At 36.7% G+C, this 23,106-nt stretch overlaps 1 protein-coding gene across 3 annotated transcripts in view; it reads right to left on the bottom strand.

Moving 5' to 3' along the window:
• Positions 1 to 21,847, bottom strand: part of CCDC186 (coiled-coil domain containing 186) — a 51,684-nt gene extending 29,837 nt beyond the window's left edge. The window contains exons 1-3 of one of the 3 annotated variants that reach the window (XM_045568848.1): positions 21,656 to 21,847; positions 11,321 to 12,016; positions 6,742 to 6,868 (exon numbers count right to left, since the gene is read on the bottom strand). In XM_045568848.1, the coding sequence (XP_045424804.1) occupies positions 6,742 to 6,868; positions 11,321 to 11,955 (762 nt within the window). In that variant the 5' untranslated portion in view covers positions 11,956 to 12,016; positions 21,656 to 21,847. The other 2 variants (XM_045568849.1, XM_045568850.1) reach the window with 2 other exon arrangements.
• Between the last annotated feature and the right edge of the window lie 1,259 nt (positions 21,848 to 23,106).

Below are 23,106 nucleotides of genomic sequence, written 5' to 3'. Positions count from 1 at the left end.
AGCCCTAGAGTATCCACTAAGAAATAACTAAAAAAATACAGTAGTCCCTCCTTTTCTGCAGATTTGCTTTCCACATTTTCTGTTACCTATGGTCAATCTTGATTTGAAAATATTACATGCAAAATTCCAGAAATTAAAAATTCATAAGTTTTAAATTGCATGCTATTCTGAGTAGCATGGTAAAATCTCATGCCGTCCTGCTCCATCCCACCCCAGTTGTAAATCATTCCTTTGTCCAGCATATCTGTGCTGTATATGCTACCTTCCAGTTAGTCATTGAAGTATCAAGTTAATAATGATAATGAGGCGAAAAATACCTGCTCCATCTGCTGGGCCATCTCTTTGTGTATTGCTGAATTGTATTTTTAGCTGCAAGATCTAGAGCTACTAGTTTTACTTGGGAAGCTTTAATTTCTTATTAAGTTCCTCAAAGTAGCTATCTCAGTTACCAGAACAACTGTCAAGGTATCACACAGTGCTTGTGTTCAAGCAACCCTTATTTTACTTAATGGCTGGCCCTAAAGCACAAGAATAGTGATACTGGCAATTTGGATATGCCAAAGAAAAGCCATAAAGTGTTTCCTTTAAGTGAAAAGGTGGAAGTTCTCAACTTAATAAAGAAAGAAAGAAAGTGTGTGCTCAGGTTGCTAAGATCTATAGTAAGAATGCCTCTTCTAACTGTGAAATCATGAAGGAAAAAGCAATCCATGCTAGTTTTGCTGTTGCATCCCAATCTGCAAAAGTTATGGCCACTGCGTGTGATAAGTGGGTAGTTAAAATGGAAAAGGCATTACACTTGAACATGAACAGAAACGTGTTGTGGCTGACAGCAACTGGGTTCAGTACTATCTGCAGTTTTAGGTATCCACTGGGAATCTTGAAACATATCCCCCTTGAATAAGGGGAAACTACTGTATAATGAAATATCATGAAAGAAATTTAAGTGTTATGTTAGAAAATATTCACTTAATGCAAAAAAGAAAGCAGTGAAGGAGCAATCAGGGAACAAAAAACACATGAGACATATATAAAGCAAAAAGTAAAATGGCTGACATAAATCTGTCAGTAATAGCATTAAATGAAAGTGGACTAAACAATCACATTGAAAGGCAGAAACTGACACACTGAAATAAAAAACAAGATTCATCACTGATCATCAGGGAAATGCAAATTAAAACCACAACGAGATGTCACCTTACCCCAGTCAGAATGGCTTTTATTAAAGAGTCCAAAAATAATAGATGCTGGTATGGATGCAGAGAGAAAAGAATGCTTATACACTGTTGGTGGGACTGTAAATTAGTACAACCCCTATGGAAAACAGTATGGAGAGTCCTCAAAGAACTAAAAGTAGACCTAGCATTTAATCCAGAATCTCACTATTGGGCATCTACCCAACGAAAAAGAAGACTTTTCATCAAAAAGACACCTGCACTTGAATGTTTTTTGCAGCACAATTCACAACCGCAAAGATGTGGAAATCAACCCAAGTGCCCATCAATTCATGAGTGGATTAATAAAATGTGGCATATGTATACACCATGATGTACCACTCAGCCATAAAAAAGATGACTACCTTTTGTAACAATCTGGATGAAACTGGAGACCATTCTCCTAAGTATCTCAAGAATAGAAAAACAAACACCACAAGTACTCACTATTAAATTGGAACTAACCAACAAGCACACATATACACAAAGGGAAGTAAAAGTCATTGGAAATCAACCAGGCGGAAGGAGGGGGAGGGGGAGGGGCAAAAATCTACCTAATGGGTAGAACAAATGCTATTTGTGTGATGGGCACACCTATAGCCAGGACTCAAGCATTACAAAAGCAATCCATGTAACCTGAAACATTTGTATCCACTTAATTTTTTGAAATAAAAAAAAAAAAGAGTTTAACTTGAAAGTAGTGCTCACCAAAACTTAATTCGTCCCTATTTCATGTCCCAGAAAGATAAAATATCAAAGTCTTACAGAGATGTCATATGTATATATACAGTATTTCAGAAAGCCATGGGATACTCAAAAGATTAAACAGGAATATCCTTTACTTATGGAAAACATGATAAAATAAATCTAAAATTAATTGTCCAAAAAAAAAAGATTCAACTATATGCTGTCTATGGGAGGCATTTTTGGTTCAAAGATACAAACAGACTAAAAGTAAAAGGATGGTAAAAGATATATCATGGTATTATGCAAATAGCAATCATGGGAAGTAGGACTGGCTATACCAATATCACACAAAATAGACTAACATAAAAAATTACTAGAGATAAAAAATATTTTATAATGATAAAAGGATCAATCCACCACAAAAATGTAACAGTTATAAATATATATGCATCTAATAACATAGCACCAAAATACTGAGACAAAAACTGATAGGAATAAAGGGGGAAACAGACAAGCCAACAATAGTTGGAGACTTCAATACCCTACTTTCAACAATGGATAGAATGAGATGATTAACAAGGAAATCAGAGACTTGAACAACACTATAAAACAGCTGAGTCTAATATATCTATACAACACACTATACCCAACAATAACAGCATATACATACATTCTCATCAAGTGCATATGGAATATTCTCCAGGATAGAATATACGCTAGGTTATTAACAAACCTCAATAAATTTAAGACTGAAATCATACAAAGTATTTTCTCCAACCATAATGGAGTGAAATTAGAACTAAATAACAGAAAGAAATTTGGGAAATTCACAAATTTGTGAAAATTAAACATACTCCTAAATAACCAATGGAAAAAATCACATGGGAAATTAGAAAGTAGTAGATAATGAATAAAAATGAACACGTATTACACCAGAACTTAGGGGATGCATCTAAAGCAATGCTTAAAAGGAAATTTATAACTATAAAAGAAGAAATGGTATCAAATCAATAACCTAAACTTCCACCTTAGGATACTGGGAAAAGAGCAAACTAAACCTAAAGCCAACAAAAGGAAGAACATTAATAAAAAACAGAGTGGAAATTAATGAACTAGAGAACAGAAAAACAGAATCAATAAAACCAAAAATTGGTTCTTTAAAAAGACCAACAAAATTGATAAATCCTTAGCTAGAATGATTGAGAAAAAAAGAAAAAAGACTCAAATTATTAGAATTGAAATGAAAGACACATTACTAGTGACCTTACCAGAAATAAAAAGGATTATGAATGATTACTATGAACTTAGATGAAATGGACAATTCCTACAAAGACATAAAACTACCAAAACTATCTCAAGAAGAAATAGAAGATCTCAATAGGTTGATGACAAGCAGAGACTGAATAACGAAAACAATAAAAACTGCCCACAAAAAACTTCAGGCCCAGATGGCTGCACAGGTAAAATTCCGCCAGCATTTAAGGAAGAATTAATATCAAATTCTTACCCCTCAAATAAAAGGAATACTTCCTAACTCATTCTATTCACTCCTAGGTATACCACAAGAGAAATGAAAGCAAACGTCCACCTAAAAACTTGTACATGCATGTTCACAGAAACATTATTCATAACAGTCAAATGGTGAAAACAATCCAAATGTCCATCAACTGATGAAGGAATAAACAAAATGTTGTATATCTATGCAATGAAGAATGAAGTACTGATACATGCTACAACTTACATGAAACCTTGAAAACATTATACTAAGTGAAAGAAGCTGCACACAAAAGGCTACTTATTATATGATTCACTTATATGAAATTTTCAGAATAAGCAAATATATAGAGACAGAAAATAGGTTAGTTGTTTCCTAAGGCAGAGTGGGAAAGGGTCATGTTGGAGGCAAATGACAAGTGACTCCTAATGGGTGCAGAGTTTATTTTCAGGGTGATAAAATATTCTAAAATTGTGGTGAAGGTTGCATAACTAAAAGCCATTGAATTGTATACTTGAAATAAGTGAACTGTATGGTATATGAATTATATCTCAATAAAGCTGTTTAAAAAGACTTAAACATTAGCTTATAGTACACGTGTACTGATTTTCCTTATGAAAAAATTCTTTAGAGCAATACTGTCCAAAAGAAATACAAGCCATGTGTATAATTTTAAATTTTCTAGTAGTCACATTTTAAAAAGCAAAAAGAAAACAGGTAATAGTTTATTAAACCCAATACATCCAAAATATTATCATTTCAATATGTAATCAACATGAAAAAATGAGTTTTACTTTTTTGGGGGACTAATTCATCTAAATTAGGTATGTATTTTACATTACAACACCTCTCGATTTAGACTAGTCACCTTTGAAGTGCTCAATACCTACATGTCGTGGCTGCCATATTGGATAGTACAGATCTAGATATAAAATTAAGAAAGAAAATCCTGCTACACTGTTTTTCTATTTAGAAGTATACAGTTCTCTGAATGCTAGCAAAAGAAAGATGAATCCAATTTCCTCTTTAAAAAAAAAAACATACCTATTAAAAAGCTCATGAGAGGAAGTTTATTGGTTCTATCCTATCTGTTCTGTCTGAAGTTTCTGGTCATTAGCAGTGACTTGACTACCAAAATACGGATTCAGCCTATCATTAAGGCTCCCTCACACTTTAACATTCTACTTTTGGTTTACATGTGGTAGCCCTAAAACGCACTACAGAAAGGATGAAATACATACAATTTTACAAATACAGTCACCTTCCAATTATGTAAAGGTGCACTAAGTATACCAAGGCATAAGCAAGTGAAACTTCTTTTAATTTTTTGTTATATCATTACCAATTGTTTACGGTTATTTTTGTTACATTAACTTTCTGTGAAAGGTGAGACAAAAGGAAATACTTTTAAGGTTATGCTTCTAATCCTGTCCATAGAAGAAAAAGCAGCTCAGAAAGATAAAAAACAGCTCAACTTTGCTATCAGTCTGAATATTCACCTGCTGATCCATGCATCAGAGTAGTTCATTACAAAAAAGAGAAGAAAAGGACAGGCTAGGAAAGCTGGTTAGCCAGGTACAATCTAAAGTAGGAGAGCAACTCTTCACAGTATAATTTACAAAAATACTGAGAATGGAACCATACAAAACTATAAGCCTAAAAATATTCTAATGCCAGACATAAAAACTTTTATGTATCCATTGCTTATTCCCTATAGGCAAAAACAGTCTAGTTAGTTGACTGTCAAATCAAATCACCTTTTTGATTATTTTGAGAACACAAGGTCTGTCTGGAAAGTATCCAGCCCCATCTTTAATATGAGAATGGTTTGTGCAACACCGATGTAACCTGGCAGCCAACGAGAGTGGGATGTGCATGTGCGAACAATGACAACCTCACTGTACTAGCTAGTGGGGCGCTAGATGCTACTGAGTGAGCATGTGTACCGTATGGCCGTCACATTCAAAATGACTGAGTAGAGCAACGAATCTGCATCAAATTTTGTGTTAAGCTTGAATGTTCCTCTGTGGAAACTATTCAGATGATTCAGGAGGCTTTCAGGGACAATGTGATGAGTGCAGTGCAAATAAAAGTGTGGCACAAACACTTCAAAGATAGTCAAGAACCTGTTGAAAGTGATCTATGTTCTGGAAGGCCTGCAGCAAGCAGAATACTTGAGAATGTTGAACCTGTACAGGCTGCAATCAACAAAGATCAGTGACTGACAGTGTGAGAATCAGAAGCTGATCTGGGGATTGCAAGAACTAGTGTGTCCAAGATTTTGACATAGACTCTTGGCATAAAATGTGTTGTGGCAAAATGTCTTCCATGGCTTCTGCTACCAGAGCAGAAGAAACATCATGCTACATTTGCTAATAACTTGTTTCAAACTGCTACCAGTGAACCAGATTTCCTCAAGAAGGTTATAACCGGAGATGAATCATGGGACTACAGCTATGATCTGGAAAGGAAGGTGCAGTTGTACTGATGGAAGTCACCTGGTTCTCCAGGCCTGAAGAAGGTGTGGCAAAGTCGCAGCAAGATCAGGACCATGTTAACTGTATTTTTTGACTGGGAAGGGGTTGTCCATCACAAGTACATTCCTCCAGGCCAAACAATTAATAAGGAGTACTACTTCAATGTTCGTTGTCGTTGGTTGAGAGATGCAATGCAACAAAAACGGCCGCAGCAGCTATGGGCAACTAGTGATTGGCGGGTTCATCATGACAACGTGCCTGCCCATGCATCACGTCTTTTGCAGAGTTTTTTGGTGAAACATCAAATCACTCAGGTGGCTCAGCGCCCCCTACAGCCCAGATTTGGCGCCCTGTGACTTCTGGCTTTTCCCAAAACTAAAATCACCTTTGAAAGGGAAGAGATTTGAGACTCTAGGTAAAGATTCAGGACAACAGGAAGAAACAGCTAATGGCGATTCCAACAAAGGATTTTGCAGGGTGTTTTGAACAGTGGAAGAGACGCTGGGAGAACTGTGTGAGGTCCCAAAGTACCTACTTTGAAGGGGACTGAAGTGTCATTGTCCTATGTACATTTCTTCTATCATCTTCAAGAAATGTCTCCATTTTTCATATTACATGGCTGGATACTTTCTGGACAGCCCTCTGTGTTTATTATATTTAGCAGAGCAGTCATGCATATCATAAAAATATAAATTTACATAAAAGAAGTCGGGCTATGATTTCTACTTTGTAAAGAAGAATACTTTACCATGAAATTCTCTGCATTTAAAACATGACTTCTCTTACAGAACTTCAATTTATACACAATTTTTCAGGAATGTATTTATTTTATAAATTGAAGTATGGTCTTTAAAGATTTTTGTCTTTTTACCTGCTTAATTGTGCTCATATGCTGCTTCTCTGTTTCTGTTCTTTTTTTTAGTTCTTCTCTTAAATTGTCTTTTTCTGAACAAATGTCTAAGATGAGATCCTGATGCTTCTTATTTTCTTTAATTAACCTAAATACAAAAAGGGCAGTATAAGTAAAACATAATTAAAAATGGAGATAAAATGACAGGTGAAATAGAATCTGTTTACAGATTAGGGTGTAGAAACCTATGATTATAATAAATTAGTATTCCTAGGTAATCCTTTTATAATGAAACATGATACTTTCCAAAACCATCTCTGGCCATTTAGGTTATTAACTTTTTCCTAGAAATGTGTATATTTCAAATCAAGTGAAATATAATCAGTTAAAGAAAATCATACCCTTCTAAATTTATGCCTTTGGGCATCTCAATTATGAACCATATCCCTCGGCACTGGAACTCTTAAGTGATTCTCAACCAAGGGCAATTTTGCCCTTCCAGGTATTTGTCTGGAGACATTTTTAGTTGTCACAACAGGGGTAGGGGTTGCTACTGGCATCTAGTGGGTGGAGGGCAGGGATGCTGCTATACATCCTATTATACAAAGGACAAGACAGCCCCAACAACAACAAAGGATAATCTGACCCGAAATGGCAACAGTGCTGAGGTTGGGAAATCTTGCTTTAGATTTTTAAAATATTTTAATGATATTTAATAGTTATAATGTGTAGTCAATGTAAACTAACAAGAGTTTAAGCAAAAATTTCAAGTCCCCCAGAAAAACAGAAATTGTACAAACTGCCCGCAAAGTACTCAGAAATATAAAGTACCTAAGAAGGTTAACAGCTAATATTCCAGGATTATTAATAGCAATAGCTATTAGCTAACATTTTTGCACACTTACTATTGGCTAAGTTTAGCTTTTTTTTTAAAAAGTACATTTCATTTAATATTCAATATAAACCTATAAACTTATCACTTCTGTTTTATCAATTAAAAAAGGCAAAACAAAACTAGCCTAGAACTTGTACCAAATCATACAGCTAGTAAGTGGTTGAATTTTGTTTTGGATGCAGCTCTAATTCCAAAGCCCAGGCCTTTCTACCTTCTACTTTGAAGATCACTTATTCACTCAACCAATGCTTACTAGTACCTATTGTATGCCAGCCAACAGTCCCTGCCCTGCTCTCATGGAGCTTACATTCTAAGGCAGTGATACCCAACCTTTCTGGCATCAGACTGGGGTCGGTGGGGAGGGGGGGGGGGTTGGGTGGAGGGGAGCACAGCTCAGGCGGTAATGCCAGCAATGGGGAGGGGAGCAACTGTAAATACAGATGACACTTTGCTCGCTTGCCCGCTGGCCCAGGGCTTGCGGACCACAGTTCTAAGGGAGAAAATAAAAACAGCCAATAAAGAGACAGACATGTCATAAAATGTCAGGTAGTAACTAAGCGCTATTAAGAAAAATAAAGGACAGCAAGAGGACAGAAAGTAACCTGAGCTGCAATATTAGATAAGTAGTCAGGACGGGCCTCTCTGAGGAGGTGGTGGTAGAGCCGAGGAATGCAGTGAGGAAGCATATCATATAAATGTTTGGCAAAGAGGCAAACGCACTCAAGTTCATTCAAGCTTTTTATGCACAGTGGTTTAACTTAGATTGTTTCTGTGACTAAGGTGTATACTCAATATGGTACAGGAAACTACATGAGACACAAGAATCCTGGCTATAGGTCACAAGTAAACAACTAAGGGAGGAGGAAGTGAAGAGCAGTAAACACTCAAATTGTTATTCTTATATGCCAAATGCACATCCTGTACACAGGTAATGGTTCTTAATTAAGAATTTTGGTTGGGACCTTGGACAATACTATTGATGTTTTGGAAAACAGGGGCACAGAAACAGAGAATAGAATGGTGGTACGGGAGAGGTTAGTCAAAGTGACAATAACACCGTATTGTGTACTTGAAATTTCTTAAAAGAGTAGATCTTAAGTGTTCTCACCACACACACACACATACACACACACACACACACACAAAAGGCAACTATGTGAAGTAATGGATATGTTAAGTAACTTGATTGTGGTAATAATTTCACAGTGCATATCAAATCATCACATTGTATACCTTAAATATATACAATTTTGTCAATTATAACCCAATAAAGCTGGGAAAAAAGAAAATAGGGGAATGTATGTATAAACAAAGATATCTGGAAACAGATGCATTCATGAAAATTTCAAAGAAACTGAAAGGTAGTTTTCTTCATAGAATATTAAATGAAGGCAAAAGTTAAGGAAAAAAATGTAGCAGTTTTAGAGCTGATCTGAATCACAAACCATTTTATTTGGAATTAAAAATATTATGTGTATAACGAAAGATTAACCTAGATTTAAAATAATAATATCTGACATTTGTATAATGCCTTAATACCCACAAGACAGTTCTATCAGATATTGTCCTCTTCATTTAGATAAAATATCCTTTACTCAAAGAGGTTGATTTGGCCAACACAACTAAGCTTGCAAATTGCAGTGAGAATCTTCCAACTCCAGGCATCTATCAGAATTATGCTTAACCTCATTCGCCCATGCTGCCACTGTTCTGACAGGATGGAGCGAAATAGAGGAATCAATTTTCTACTATATTTCTATTATTTTTAGCTAAATTTAATAACTAATAACTAGTGCATTACTGATAACCACATTTAACAAAACTCTGAAGCCCAACTAATGAGGCTCAGATTTTAACTTTGCATTTATTAGCATATGACTTTGAACAAGTTAATGTCTGTGCTTCATTTACTTCATCTGTAAAATGGGATAATAACAGTACATGCCACAGACTGTTGTGAAGATTCCATGAGTTAATATATCCAATGTGGCAGGCACATAATTTACAACATATAAGTGTTTGCTGCTATTAAGTGTACAACACTTATAATTTACAAGAGAACTATGAAAGTGGTTAAGAGTCCAAATCTAAGGAAAGTGGGAAGAGAAATCAGAGACAATCTCAAGGGGAAGGTCTAAACGAGTAAGTACGGACTGCAGGCAAATGAGGACGTTACCCCATAAAAAGCAAGAACAGCAGAAGCATGGATGTTTCAAGCATAAATTCACCTAGTAGCAGTATTCTAGTAAGGATAAGAGCAGGAGTAGCAGGCATTAGTTTTGGGATAGTATTAAGAAGAGCTTTGGAGTCTTCAAGAGATATTTGTACACTCATCTTCATAGCAGCATTATTCACAATAGCCAAAAGGTAGAAGGAACCCAGATGTCCAGTGACGAGTGGATGAATATGGTATATCCATACAATGGAACATTATTCAGCCTTAAAAAGGAACAAAATTCCGACACATTACTACATGGGTAAACCTTAAGGATGTTATGCTAAATGAAATAAGCCAGTCACAAAAAGACAAGTACTATGTGATTTCATTTACATGAGGTATCAAGAGCAGTCAGATTCATAGAAACAGAAAGTAGAATGGTGGTTGCCAGAGGCTGTGGGCAGGTGGGAATAGGGAGTTGTTTAATGGATACAGTTTCAGACTAGCAAGGTGAAAATGTTTGCAGATTGACTGCACAACAAGGTGAATATAATTAGTACAAAGGAACTGTACACTTGTGGTTAGGATGGTAAATTTTATGTTATCTATATTTTATTATAATTAAAAATAAAAATTAAAAATATGGAAAAAAGGGCCCTCGATACTAAGAGATTAAAAGTTCACTGGATAAATCAATGAAGGGTGAGCTGGTTTGGGGAAAACTGATTAACTGAGCAGGACAATCTAGAAGAGTAAAGGTTAGAAGCATGGAGATCATTAAAAGCCAACTTCATAACCATAGCGATGTATTTTCTTCTGTCATCCTCTTTTGGTATATGGACTTCCTCCCTCCCTTTCTCTACACACACCCACATACCTTTAATTCAAAAAAATTTTTTTAAGTATCACTTTTTTAAAAGAGTCTATATTTTAATGAAGGCTTGTACATTTTATTTTCCTTTCTTAAAGTTTACCAAAAAGCACCTAAATCTATATCACTTCGCTATATAAATCTAGAATAAAAAATAGGGTAATACTATTAAGAAAAATACTAAGATTAAACTGTCATTAAAACAGAATTCACAAATCCAAGAGAAATCTAAAAATAACTATAATTCTCATTATTGAATGATAATCAAATAATTCTTCTGTTCTCTAAATTTTAATTTTTTAAATTAATGAATTTAGAATGAGTATTTAAAAATTTTTTTTGAATTTTGACTTCTCATTTCCTTTTGAATTTCTCTTAGTTTTGACATTATACATCTACATTCTTTCAAAAATAAAAAATCTGAGCTGTCTTTATAAAATTTCTAGCTCTTTAATGAATTTACACTATTTAAATATTTATTCCTTTAGACTTAGATGTTAAATAACTAGGAAAACTTCACATTTGTTCATTTATTCAGTAAATAGACATTTTTTGCTCAACTACTATGTGCATGGCTTCCTTGTGGAATTAAAAGTGGACTAGATGACACTTTCCCTTACTGAATTCACTCTTTAATCTCTGTGAAAAAAATAAACTAAAAGAATAAAAAACTTACTTTTTTATGGTATGTTCCTGCTGCAAATACTTATCTTGTACACACTTTTCAAACAAAACTAATGCATGTTCTCCCTTATTCATTCCATTTGGTACTTGGTGTTCTTCTGCAAACTCAGCAGATAAGAGCTCAGATTCTATTTCTTCCAACAAATCCTCTGATGCTGAAACGTTCTTTATTTTTGAAATAAGTTTCTTGGTGCAGTCTGTATCATAGGGACTTTCTGAATAAGTCTTTTGATTAGCTGCTTCTGTAAATGTAGATGACCTTAATTTCTCCAATATTTGCGTTACTGTCCGTTCCGTTTCGTTTGTTTTTGAAACTTGCTTTGCAAAATCTCCATTAGGAAAATTACCTATTTGTTCAGGATTTTCTGGGGATATGTCTGTTTTAGTACAACAATCCTCACCTCCACCATTATCTGGAATATAATTTTCCTGGGCTTCAATTTGATTATTATGTTCATTAGGCTGACATAAAGTTTTCTCAGAGTTTAATGACAATAGTTTGGATTCATTTTCTAATCTGCTGCTTTCATCACCAGGAAACGAGTTGCATGAGTCTTCCTTTAATTCAGATGTTTTCCCAATATTTTTATCAGAGGAAATGGAGGCTATGTCCTCTGTCTCTGACATGCTGACTGGCACCAGTTCACTTTGCGCTTCTTCAAATCTGCTTCTGATCTTCGTGCTACATCTAAGAAATCGAAACATCAAAATTAAAAATTTTTTTTTCAGCCAAGATCCCATATATATTTGCACATACACCATGATGTGATATAACTAAGACCACAAACTAATAATTCCTTTAAAAGCCTTTCCCTTTCAAAAAGAAGACAGACTAGCACAACCAATCCAAGTTGGCTACAACCAGCAGGGCCACTGCAAAGTCTCATCCTCTTTCCTCCTTCACTTCAGTCACAGTTTCACTAACTAATTTCAGTTGCAGTCTGGCATTCCCCAATCATCCCCAGAAAATGTTAGTTAAGGAATAATGCTAGTGACTGGAAAATTAGTGCCAAAGAATGTTTAGAATTCCTTCAGCTCTGTGAGGAAAAAAAGACTACCTCAAGAACCTGTAAGAAAATATTGGTGGAATAAGACAACAATGAAAGCATTAAAAGAGAAATCACAAACCAAGATAATGGAAAAATACACATTAATGAAGATAAAAAGTTTACTGAGAAGGAAAACTAAACAATACTAATGACACAGCTACCCATAGCCCAGAAATCTAGATTTGAGCTGAAAGGAAGTCGGACTGTGAAGGATTCCTGACAGGAATTGGTTTTTTATCCACGCAGGGATCCAGGAAGTACCATGGTGATTTTCAAACATTCGCATCAAGAATAAAACAATGTTTAATGCAAATCAAATGGAACCCACATGCACTGCCTAGGTCAATAAAAGCGACACTAAAAAATTAATTTCACAAGGTTAGAATAAATTTTTATAATATATCGTTTACAAAGGTTACTTTTCTAGCTATTTTATGAAAATTAGTCAACTTCAAAAACTATGAGACACAAATATAAAATATTTCAGTGATCTTAATGAAAAAGAATTGTGGACTTCTTTTGTCAGGTGTCAGCAAAGATGTACAAGGTAGGTAAGTTACTGAAGCCAGGTGAGGTTAGACTAAAAAGTAGGCAGATTATAATTTGACCGCCTAGAAAAGAAGTAATTCCAGATGAGAGATATACTAATAGAAAACAAAACAAAGATTAAAATTTTGAATAACAGAAAGATGCATATTTACATCAGGCTGTGATGGGGGTGGTGGTCAGAGGATGATAAAAAAAAAGAGTGAGAAACTGGTCAGGTAGAATCCTCAGAATGCTAAGCGAGAGTGAATTTTGTTAAGAACAAATCATAATAAATTATAGTAGACTTGTATACTGCAGGGTTTCTAGCATATAGTAGGTTCTCAAATATTTGTTGAATTAAAGCCTGCCTGTAAGCACAAAAATGTGATAAAACTAGTATTTGAGAAACATTATTCTAGGAATGCAGAAAATTGGAGGAATAATTGTAAGAAAGGAAAATAAGACCACTTGTTTATTAAATACCCTGCCTTTTAGTTTAGACTGTCCTTTGGGGGATCAACTAATATAGCCATTGGCCCCAACACTCTAAATACCTATCTGTATAACATATTTCCAAATAACCAAACAGAAATATTTTGCTGCATATATTTTATAAGCAAGCCAAAGCCCACACTAGTATTAAAGGCTTGGTTTAGACAATACAAATAAATGCAATAAGTAAATAAAAGACGTCATAAGTATTCTGTACTCCAAAATCTAGGACAAAGTAAAATAATTCTCAAACGGGCACTGCCAACTGCATCACCTTACCCAAAGTAACTCACTTTAAGATATAACCTTGTGAATGTGTTGCTGTTGAATTTAAAATCTTATCAATCTAGAAATCAACCTAAAAACAAATGAAGGAATTGATCTTAAACATCATAAGTAATTACTCCAACAGAATTTGAACCCAGAGCTGATCAAAACGTAATGAGAAGCAGATAAAGAATCTATTTAAAGAGATTAATATTGCAAAGGTGTTTTAACACTTCAGCATAGAGAAAGTGAAAAGAAAACTTTAACAATAACTTTATGGCTCCTGTCTATGTGCCATGAGTTGTCAACAGAAAAACACTAAGCAAACATTGGTTTATCCTCTCACCCAGCATTTATATTCCCCAGGATTCAGTCCTCAAGTCTTTTTCCTTCCAATTAGATAAACTGAAGCAACACTCATAGTTGATGCCTACATAATTATTTTCAGTCCTGTACCCTTTAGTTATAGATATCAAACTATCTCCTCTTCCTCATTCTCTCTATACATTAAAATCTCCACCTGAGCTGGGCACTGTGGCTCATGCCTATAATCCTAGCACTCTGAGAGCCCTAGGCAGGTGGACCATTTGAGCTCAGGAGTTCCAGACCAGCCTGAGCAAGAGTGAGATCCCATCTCTACTAAAAATGGAAAAAATTAGCTGGGCGTGGTGGCATGGGCCTGTAGTCCCAGCTACTTGGGAGGCTGAGGCAGGAGGATCACTTGAACCCAGGAGTTTGAGGTTGCTGTGAGTTAGGCTGATGCCATGGCACTTTAGCCCAGGCAACAGAGTGAGACTCTGTCTCAAAAAAAAAAAAAATAATAATAATCTCCACCTGAATACTGGCATTTCCTCTAGAGGTTCTGCTATTACCTCAAACTCAAACTGGCCAAATCCAAAATCATAATTATAGCTCCTGTAATTGAGCACCCCCAGCTTATCTTTTCTATTGTCAATAGTATTGTTTTTCTTAGTCATCTGACTCCTTTCTCTCTTTGCTCTCGTATTCTTTCAACACTTTCATGTCTCTGCATGTCTACAGCCATTGTCCCCTACCCACAACCCTACTCAGGCCTCTGATCACTTTATACCTGCAAGGCTTAAACTGTTGGTTTCTCAATCTCACTTCATTCCTCCCTCTTGCAATTCCAAGTGAAGGAGCAAGGAGGATTAATGGAAGGGTAGGTTACTTGGGACAGCCCAGGAGTGAGATAGTACCATGGCAAACAACAGGTCATCCAAACCAGAGAAGGAGTTGAACTGTGTACTATACTGGCTCTGCCAAAGTGGGACTGACCTATGAAGTGGGTCTTCAGTGCCTAAAGGAGCCAGGGAGCTACAACAGCACCCCTACAAAACTCACACACCATCTCCACAGAGACCACCATCAAATTCAGCCAGATGAACCAGAGTGAGGCGAGGGCCACCTCTTCCTTCTTTCAGAGGTTCAGGTAATGAGCACTCTGCTTCTGCTGGATGGTCTTCTTCCCCCAGCTGGTAAGGGGTTAGCTAGAGAAAGAAGGGAGCATGTCTTAATTATTCTCTTCTTCAAGCCACGCAGATGGGAACTAACAGCTTCAAGTTTTCTTCAGGGAGAATAAGTCTGTGACTTTGGGGTTTTTTTTGTTTTTTTTTTTTTTTTTGCTTGTTGTGTGTGGTTTTTAAATGACTGGAACCTGTCTTAATTTCTGGAATAAGTTTTCTCTAGTAACCAAAAGTGGCAGAAAAACTGTAACACAAGTGATTGCACTTCAGAGAACAATTAAGGTGATGGAGGTGCTTTATACAGCATGACTGGAGGCCAATTAAACAAAATAAAACTATTTGACGTTTACACCCAGAATTGAGATTCCTCAATAAACCAGTTGTCCTACTTTTCCAATCTTATCTCTGAACACATTCCTAAAATCCTAGCACTTTGCTGTACTTTACTACCCTGACCAGTCTATTCAGGATTCCCCAAATAATTCCCCATGGCTTTGCCCCCACCTAGAATGTTCTTCCCTTCAGTCTATCTAAAGCTTGATTATTTTAAAGGACCAATTCTAATGCCACAGCTTCCCCCAAATTTTCCCTCATCACAAGTACCAAAATAATCTCTTAGGTAAATTAAAAGACATGGCATTTATACTCATCAAGCACATACAGCCTTTCTTGTGACATTTTTGGACAGGCATAAATGGTCTTTGTACTTGCAAGAACTACCTCACTCTGAACTGAATCAAACTCCTTAAGTCTCAAGCAATATAATAGTAATAATAGACAAATAAATCTAACAAATATATTCTCCACTACATTTGCACTCATTTTTGCAAATGCTGTCCAGTGGTTCTTAATGAGGGTAGGACCCATTGGGTTTACACAATGATCTGGGGACCAAACAGCATTTAGCAGGTAGGAAACAGGTTGTAAGAAGACTTTTAATTGCAGAACAACAAAATTTTTCTCAAATCCTGCAAGATATTCATCTAGATTAAAAAAACTGCTTATATAATTACCTAAGCTTAGAATTTTACATATTTTACATATTATCTTCCCATAAATTAAGGAAGACTTAGATTAAGCTCAAAAGACAAGTACTTTCTATAACTTCTCTCATTAATATGCCCACGACCTTTAAAAAATAATCATGTAAATTGGCATCTGATAACCACTTAGCTTACAAACATAGTTTTCTGATGCTCAAATAAATACTATTTGGAGCCCAAAGGAAAAGGAGAGGGAGTTAACAAAGATTTATGTGTGTATATATAACAAAGTCATCACCAAAGATTAAGAAACTACATAAGAGGGGAAGGCAAATGGAAAGGAATAAAAAAAGCAATCAGCATGATTATGTCCGTGATTAACCAGGAGAAAAAACAGTCAGCTGAGTCCTCCTGTAGGCCTCCAGTTAGCAATGCTGATGCAGGCCAATTTGATTGCCATCCAAGTTTTTTCTTTTGGTGAAAGGGCGGGGGATAGAATAGCCTACTAGCAGGCTAAAGGGGGAAGTTATAAGAACTAGGATAGAATAGCCTACTAGCAGACTAAAGGAGGAAGTTATAAAACTAGACATTTGTTTACAAGACTGGCTTAATTTAAGAAGTGCTTGCACAAATCAAATTCACAATCATATAGTAATTACAAGAACAGAGTACAATTTATGTAGCTTTTTTTGAGGTAAAAAAAAATAACAGGTTATTTTGACTTTTTAGCAACTCTTAGTCATTAAGGGAAATATTGTATTTAAAACAGCACAGTCACAGAATTCCTCTTAATTCAAGCACTGTTTTTTTAACCCCCCGAGTTGTTTCTGTTTCTGACACAGTACTACAGGACCAATTCACACTTCAAAATTGTTTCAGTAGGTGAGAACTGGTTTCGCTCTTACTGGAGCTCATCAGCTGTAGGCAACTGGTCAAGAAACAATTTTTTTTTTTGCCTTAAAGGCAATCATTATCCACCTTGGATTTTATTTCTTAATAAAAGAACTCACATTTCTACAAAATTATTTCTATACAAGAGCCATATAAATGAAAATAGTTTTTTTTAACAGCTTTTGGTTCTATTTCCCATTTTTGTACAAATTAGTACTACAAACAACAAAAAACTTAGGTTTATTCAATTAACTGCAAATACAAAGGAATCCAATCCACAGATATTTGGTAATAAGTTATCAAACAAACAAGCCTCATACAAAGTTACCAAGTCAGGAATACACTTCCAAACTAGATGTCAATTAATTCATTCACCAAATAAGTATTGAGCAACTACTACGTGCAGACACTATTGTAGGTGTTGGGAATATGGCAGGGAATAAAACAGACACTCTTCATGGGGCTTACATTCTGGTGCAGCGGACTAATATACAAAAGCTCTATGTCAAATCTTTTACTCCTCTGTGTTCTGCTGCCAATAAACACTAAATTGTTACAGATTATATAGTATTTAACACTATATTTTGATTTTTGAGGTCTGCCAGTGCTCCATCAGAAGCTATATAAAAAATGCAATGAGTGTTTTAAGTCTAATAGAAACACATGACTTACTTCAGCATAAACATTATTTACAATTATACATTTTTTAAACTGTACCATTCAAGTCCTAAATAATACCAGCTCTATACTTCTCAAGTAATATCCATTAAGATAAGCAAGTTGAGCCTGTGACACCATTCCTGTTCTTCAACATAATGGTTTACTGTGCTTTGTAGTTAAGGTTTGTCAGTTTTTTCTTTTTTTAATATGTTCTCCAAATACACTTTAAAAGCAGCATAAGCAAAAGAATGATTTTTCTTTCTGACTAGTTCTATCAAGAATGACATGGCAATTAAAGTCAGAAGCAAAAATCAAATCAAAAAGGTATCCACATAGTCCAATATAACCTGCTCACAACCCCCTAATAACTGATTTTTTTTTTTTTTCAGACAGTCTCTGTCTCCCCGTAGACGTGGTGTCATCAGCTCACTGCAACCTCAAAACTCCTGGACTCAAGCCATCCTCCTGCCTCAGCCTCCCGAGTAGCTTGCACTAGAGAGGCGGACCACCACTCCCAGCTAATTTTTTCTATTTTTGGTAAAGACAGGCTCTCCCTCAGGCTGGTCTTGAACTCAAGCGATTCACTCGCCTCAGCCTCCCAGAGTCCTAGGATTACAGGCGTTAGCCACCACGCCCAGCCTGATTTTTGATAGACATTTACTTTAAAAGACATTTTCCTGGAAAAACCTTTTTAAAAATAGAATAAAGGATGAAAAAGAACCTGTGTAAGAAACTTGTTTCACATGATGAAAATATCTGACAATTAAGTTTCATATAATGTGAATTTATGCAGATCAAATTCTTCTTTTAAAAAATAAAAACTGAGCTGGCTATTTCAAAGAACTCTAGTTCTACAAAAAGAAATAATTTTTAAAGTAGTCACATCTTATTTTAGATAAAATTTAACATATTGAGTTTCTTTTAAGTGAAACATAGCACTAAAATTTTTAAAGTTGCCTTTAGTTCAACAGTTTGAAAAGTGTGTTGCATGATGCCAAGGTCAAATTAACCTCATGGGAGTTTGTTTAGCTTTAGACCTAATACTTAGGGCAGGGTGAATTTTATGGCATATACATTATATCCCACACACAAAAATGTTAAGAAAAGACTCAGGGGAATGGATTTGGTGCTACTGGAACCCCCAATAGTACCAAATCCTGTGACAGGATGACAGGATAACAGGAGAAAGAGAAATTATGGTCTGTCAAGATTCCAGGAAAGAAGGTTAGTGGCCAACATCACACACCACATTATCAAGTTATATATGTAGTATCAGTTTGGTATCTTAGATCCATGCAATTTTACATATTCTAATAAATTTTTAAAATACTAAAGCAGAAAGTTATTAATACAGAAATCTTAATTTGAAGTTACTCGTGTAGATCTCAATATTTGCACTTTAATGAGTCTAAGAAAACATGAAAGTATTTTCAGCTAATTTTTCTTCCAAACCTGAAAACCAAAAGAAAAAATGTACAGGTCAATAGTTCTTTTGAAAAAGGAAGGTTAATAACTCAAAAAAAGTTTTTTTAAAGATAAGTTGTGAGTCTGCCTTATAGTAATATTAAAGGATTTTGGTTAATGTTTAAATATTGAAGCCACCTTTGGCCTGGGTTTGGTTAATTTTATATGATGTAATTTATAAAAAAATTAAATTATTCATTAGCACCTACTACATAACCAATCCTACAGTAGACTATCACTTCATGTGTCTTACTGACAGATATTAATAAGAAAGATACTGACAATACAGTCAAAACTATGCTGGGGTTGATTTCCACTTTTTGTCTATCACCCCTTCACCCTATTATTTTTCCTTTTATTTACTTCTTAGCCCAAATAAATTTTTAAAATCTCAGTAGCTGAGAAAGTTCAAAAAAGTATGAAACAACATAAGATTAGGGGGTCATTTATAGATTTAAATTATCTGTGATCCCACTGCTGCCCCTAAAATGAATACTAAATATATAACATTCACAATAGTGTACATCCAGTGGTATGTTTATGAGAAATTCAAGAACCGGCTTTAATCATTTAAAGGTAGAGATAAGAGACAAAAGAAAAACCCAAGTTTTATCAAAAAAAAAAAAAAAAAAAACCCAAAACTTCAGGTTTAGGATTCTTACTGTAACATGAAACTGTTAAATGAATTTGGAAAACTAGTACAGTTTACTAGTTCTTCTTCAAAGGGAAAGATGATTTTCTAAACCTCTAAATAAGGCTGCTTTGGGCTTCAACCTATCATCTTTCCTAAAGGGTATACTGCACTATTTTACCTTCACTCCATGATGCCAGCATTTAGCCATAAATAGATGTTTATAAACTGAATATACTAAGCAACCATCATCAGCTATGTTATCATGGTATAGCATCAAGGGGAAACGTGTTAGTTTATGGGTAAAGGAACTAAAAGCTTAAAGTGGTCACTGTGCTACACACTAGGCACTCCTTTCTGCTATCAATAATAAAACTCTGAAATGCCAATGACAGTTCATGGAATCTCCACCGTTTAAAAAAACCCTAAGTTTATATGCAGTTAGTTTGAATTAGATTAGGCCTTTAAAAAAATAAAATATAAACACAATCCATGCACTTCCAAGAGAATTCTTCAGTAATTATACATTTGCCTATTGTACTGTGAAAAGGAGTTTTGATTCTTAATACTTTAAGATTTGTGAACTACCTAATATCTTCAATGAATTTAAAATAACATGAAAAGGCCAAAAAGAAAGAAAAAATAGAACTAGGCCAATCATCACTGTTTTTTATTTGTGTAACGGTGGAAACAGAATTGAAAAGCAGATGCAAGGGTAACAGTGTACTTTATACACAGAAATAGTTGAGTTGCATTATCAATGTCTCTTGAACCTTAATCTTTCCTACAAGATGAACACTCTGCAAATACGAAGGTGTAGTTAGTAGTTGGGAAGGCCACACCCACAACTAGCATACCTAACCACTTAATAATTTTTTTGAATGCCTACCAGCACATCTACTGAAACACTGTTCCCCTGATTTACCCTACATTTTCCTTAGAAAACCACCCAGCCTATCGTTTTGGAGAAATAAAAAAGCTAAGCATCAAAGGAACATGACACACCTGCAGAGAAAACTGCCCAGTACTTGGGACTGTACTGAGTATTTTCACTATACTCTCTCTTCTGATTCCCACAGGTAACAAGACTAGCAAGTGAAAAAAAATAAGGATTCTAACCCAGGTGTTCTGACAACAAATCAAGGCCTTTTTCCTCTAAACAAAATCAAGATGGGAATATTAGCCTAAGTTGTAAAACTGTTAACAGCTGGGCAATAATGAAACCTGCACTGTTCCCCAGGATTGCTACTTGGGGACACATGGAAGGTTTTACCATTTTACACATCTGATGAGGACATAAACTAGAAACTCCTTTCTTACCAACCACGGTTTATGAAATGTCTTAATGTCCTTGTAAGACAACATAAAAACAAAGAATAGTATCTCTCTTATCCGTAACCCCAAAGAATCGTTTCTAAGGAATTTAAAGTCACGGTAATGGAAGTGTTTGGAAGGGGGTAACAAGTCGCCACCACAGTAAACATAACATACACAGTCAACTTAGAGACGGAAAGCAAAATAGGTGACTGAGTCTCTGAAAGATTCTCGAGCAGGTGGGGCTTAGCAGCAGTTCACACTCGCAGCCCAGGCCCAAATTCCGTCCCTTTCGAGGCACAGCCACCACGACCGCTGCCCACCCGTCTCTGCCGCCTCCCTCCCCTGGCGGCCCGGGACCCGAAAGAGGGAGGCAGGGAGAAGAAGGGGACTCCGAACCCCGTGTCCCAGCCCTCGCCTTCCTACCTCTGCCCCCAGAGAAGCTGGGCAGGGGACCGGCTCGCCCCCGCCCCAGGACCTGCAGGACAGCGCAGGAGGTTGGCAGCCCCACCGCGCCGCCACCGCGGCAGCCGGGCTCGCCCCGGGCTCCCCTCTGGCACTCACCGCACTTCTCCCAGCCTCAGGCCACACCCTAACGAAGCCGCTGGAGCTCCAGCTCAGGGGCCAACTTCATAGCAGGGTCCGGCAGACTAGGAGTGGGAGGGACAAACAGCAGCGAGGAAGAGGGCCGACACTTCGCTCTCTCCGCAGGAGCTTCCCCGAACACCCGCTGAGCTGACACATCAACAAAGATGGCGGCGACGCTGAAACCGACCCGGCTACAGCTGAGGGGGCGGGGCTCCCTGGAAGAGCCAATCAGCACCGCGCGGGCGGTGTGACGCGACTCACCTTGAGGTTACCGGTAACCTGTCTGCAGTGGGCGGGGCCAGAGGAGCACCGCCTCCTACATCGCGGCCCCGGGAGGCCCCGCCCGGCGCTTAGCCCAGCTGGGCACCTACGTTCACGCGAACCTGGCGAGCCGGCTGTCCTGCCCTTGGTCCTGTCCCGCCTCTCACGCCCCTCCCCAACCCAAGCAGGTTGTTTCTTTCAGTGGGAAGCGCTCATTGGTTGTTATCCCTCCTCACCCTTTGGCCTGTCTTCGGATGAGTCAAGGGCATAAAGCAATAAAAGAGAATTCCAAATTGTGGCTTCCCGGCTCTGATGCGCAAACCTTGCACTTAACGTGGGTGGAGTCAGCAGGAGCAGCTTACCTGCTGGTTAGACAATTCATCCCTGGGCGAGACCTCGGGGGATTTCCATAATAGCAAGTTCATATCTTCAGCGTGGCCTTACTGCCATTGTTTAATAATAAACTGTTGGTGCGTTCGTCTCCAGCACCAAACTGTGAGCGTCTTGAGGGCAGGGGGTGCCCTCTCCTGGCTGGGTGTCCCAGCACGCAGCGTGGCAACAGAAAGTGCATTGAATACGGTTGCCTACCTGGGTCCGGAGAAGGAAGGCGAGCAGCTTTAGTTTGTGGAGGTTTTGCAAACCTTCCCTGTCCAGTGAAACGATTTCTTTGGTTTAGGACTTCTTATGCACAACTCATGAATGAAAATAGTTCATTCACACGAGTCTTCAATGCAAGAGTATATAAAGCACAACTTACTACCATTCTGTTAAGCTTCTTTGATACTAACTGCTGGCAAAAAAAAAAAAAATACAACGCTGTATAACTCTGTTCCTCTTTCCTTTTCAACGTGAAATGGTACCTCCCTCCTCAAATGAAGGTACATTAAAACACACTTTTCAGTTAAAGTGTTTGTGACAGTAAAAAAATTATTTGACTCTGAAGCAATAAATCGACCAAACATTTCTAGTGAGATATATTAATCCAAGGGGGGAAAAATCGAAGAAACCTTAAGGTGTTTTCATCATTCATAGTGTCAGCAATAACATTGGTATAGATATTTCTGAATATTTCTAAATTTATAATTAGTATAAAGCATATAAATATCTTTGGGAACCAAGCTTTTCATTATAAAAGAAACACAAATATAAATCAAAGAAATTAAATA

Source organism: Lemur catta, chromosome 14 (genome assembly GCF_020740605.2).
Source record: "Lemur catta isolate mLemCat1 chromosome 14, mLemCat1.pri, whole genome shotgun sequence".
In the NCBI taxonomy this organism is placed as follows: Eukaryota; Metazoa; Chordata; class Mammalia; order Primates; family Lemuridae; genus Lemur; species Lemur catta.
The sequence above is the reverse complement of the archived record's forward strand: the minus strand, read 5'-3'. Positions and strand labels throughout refer to the sequence as shown.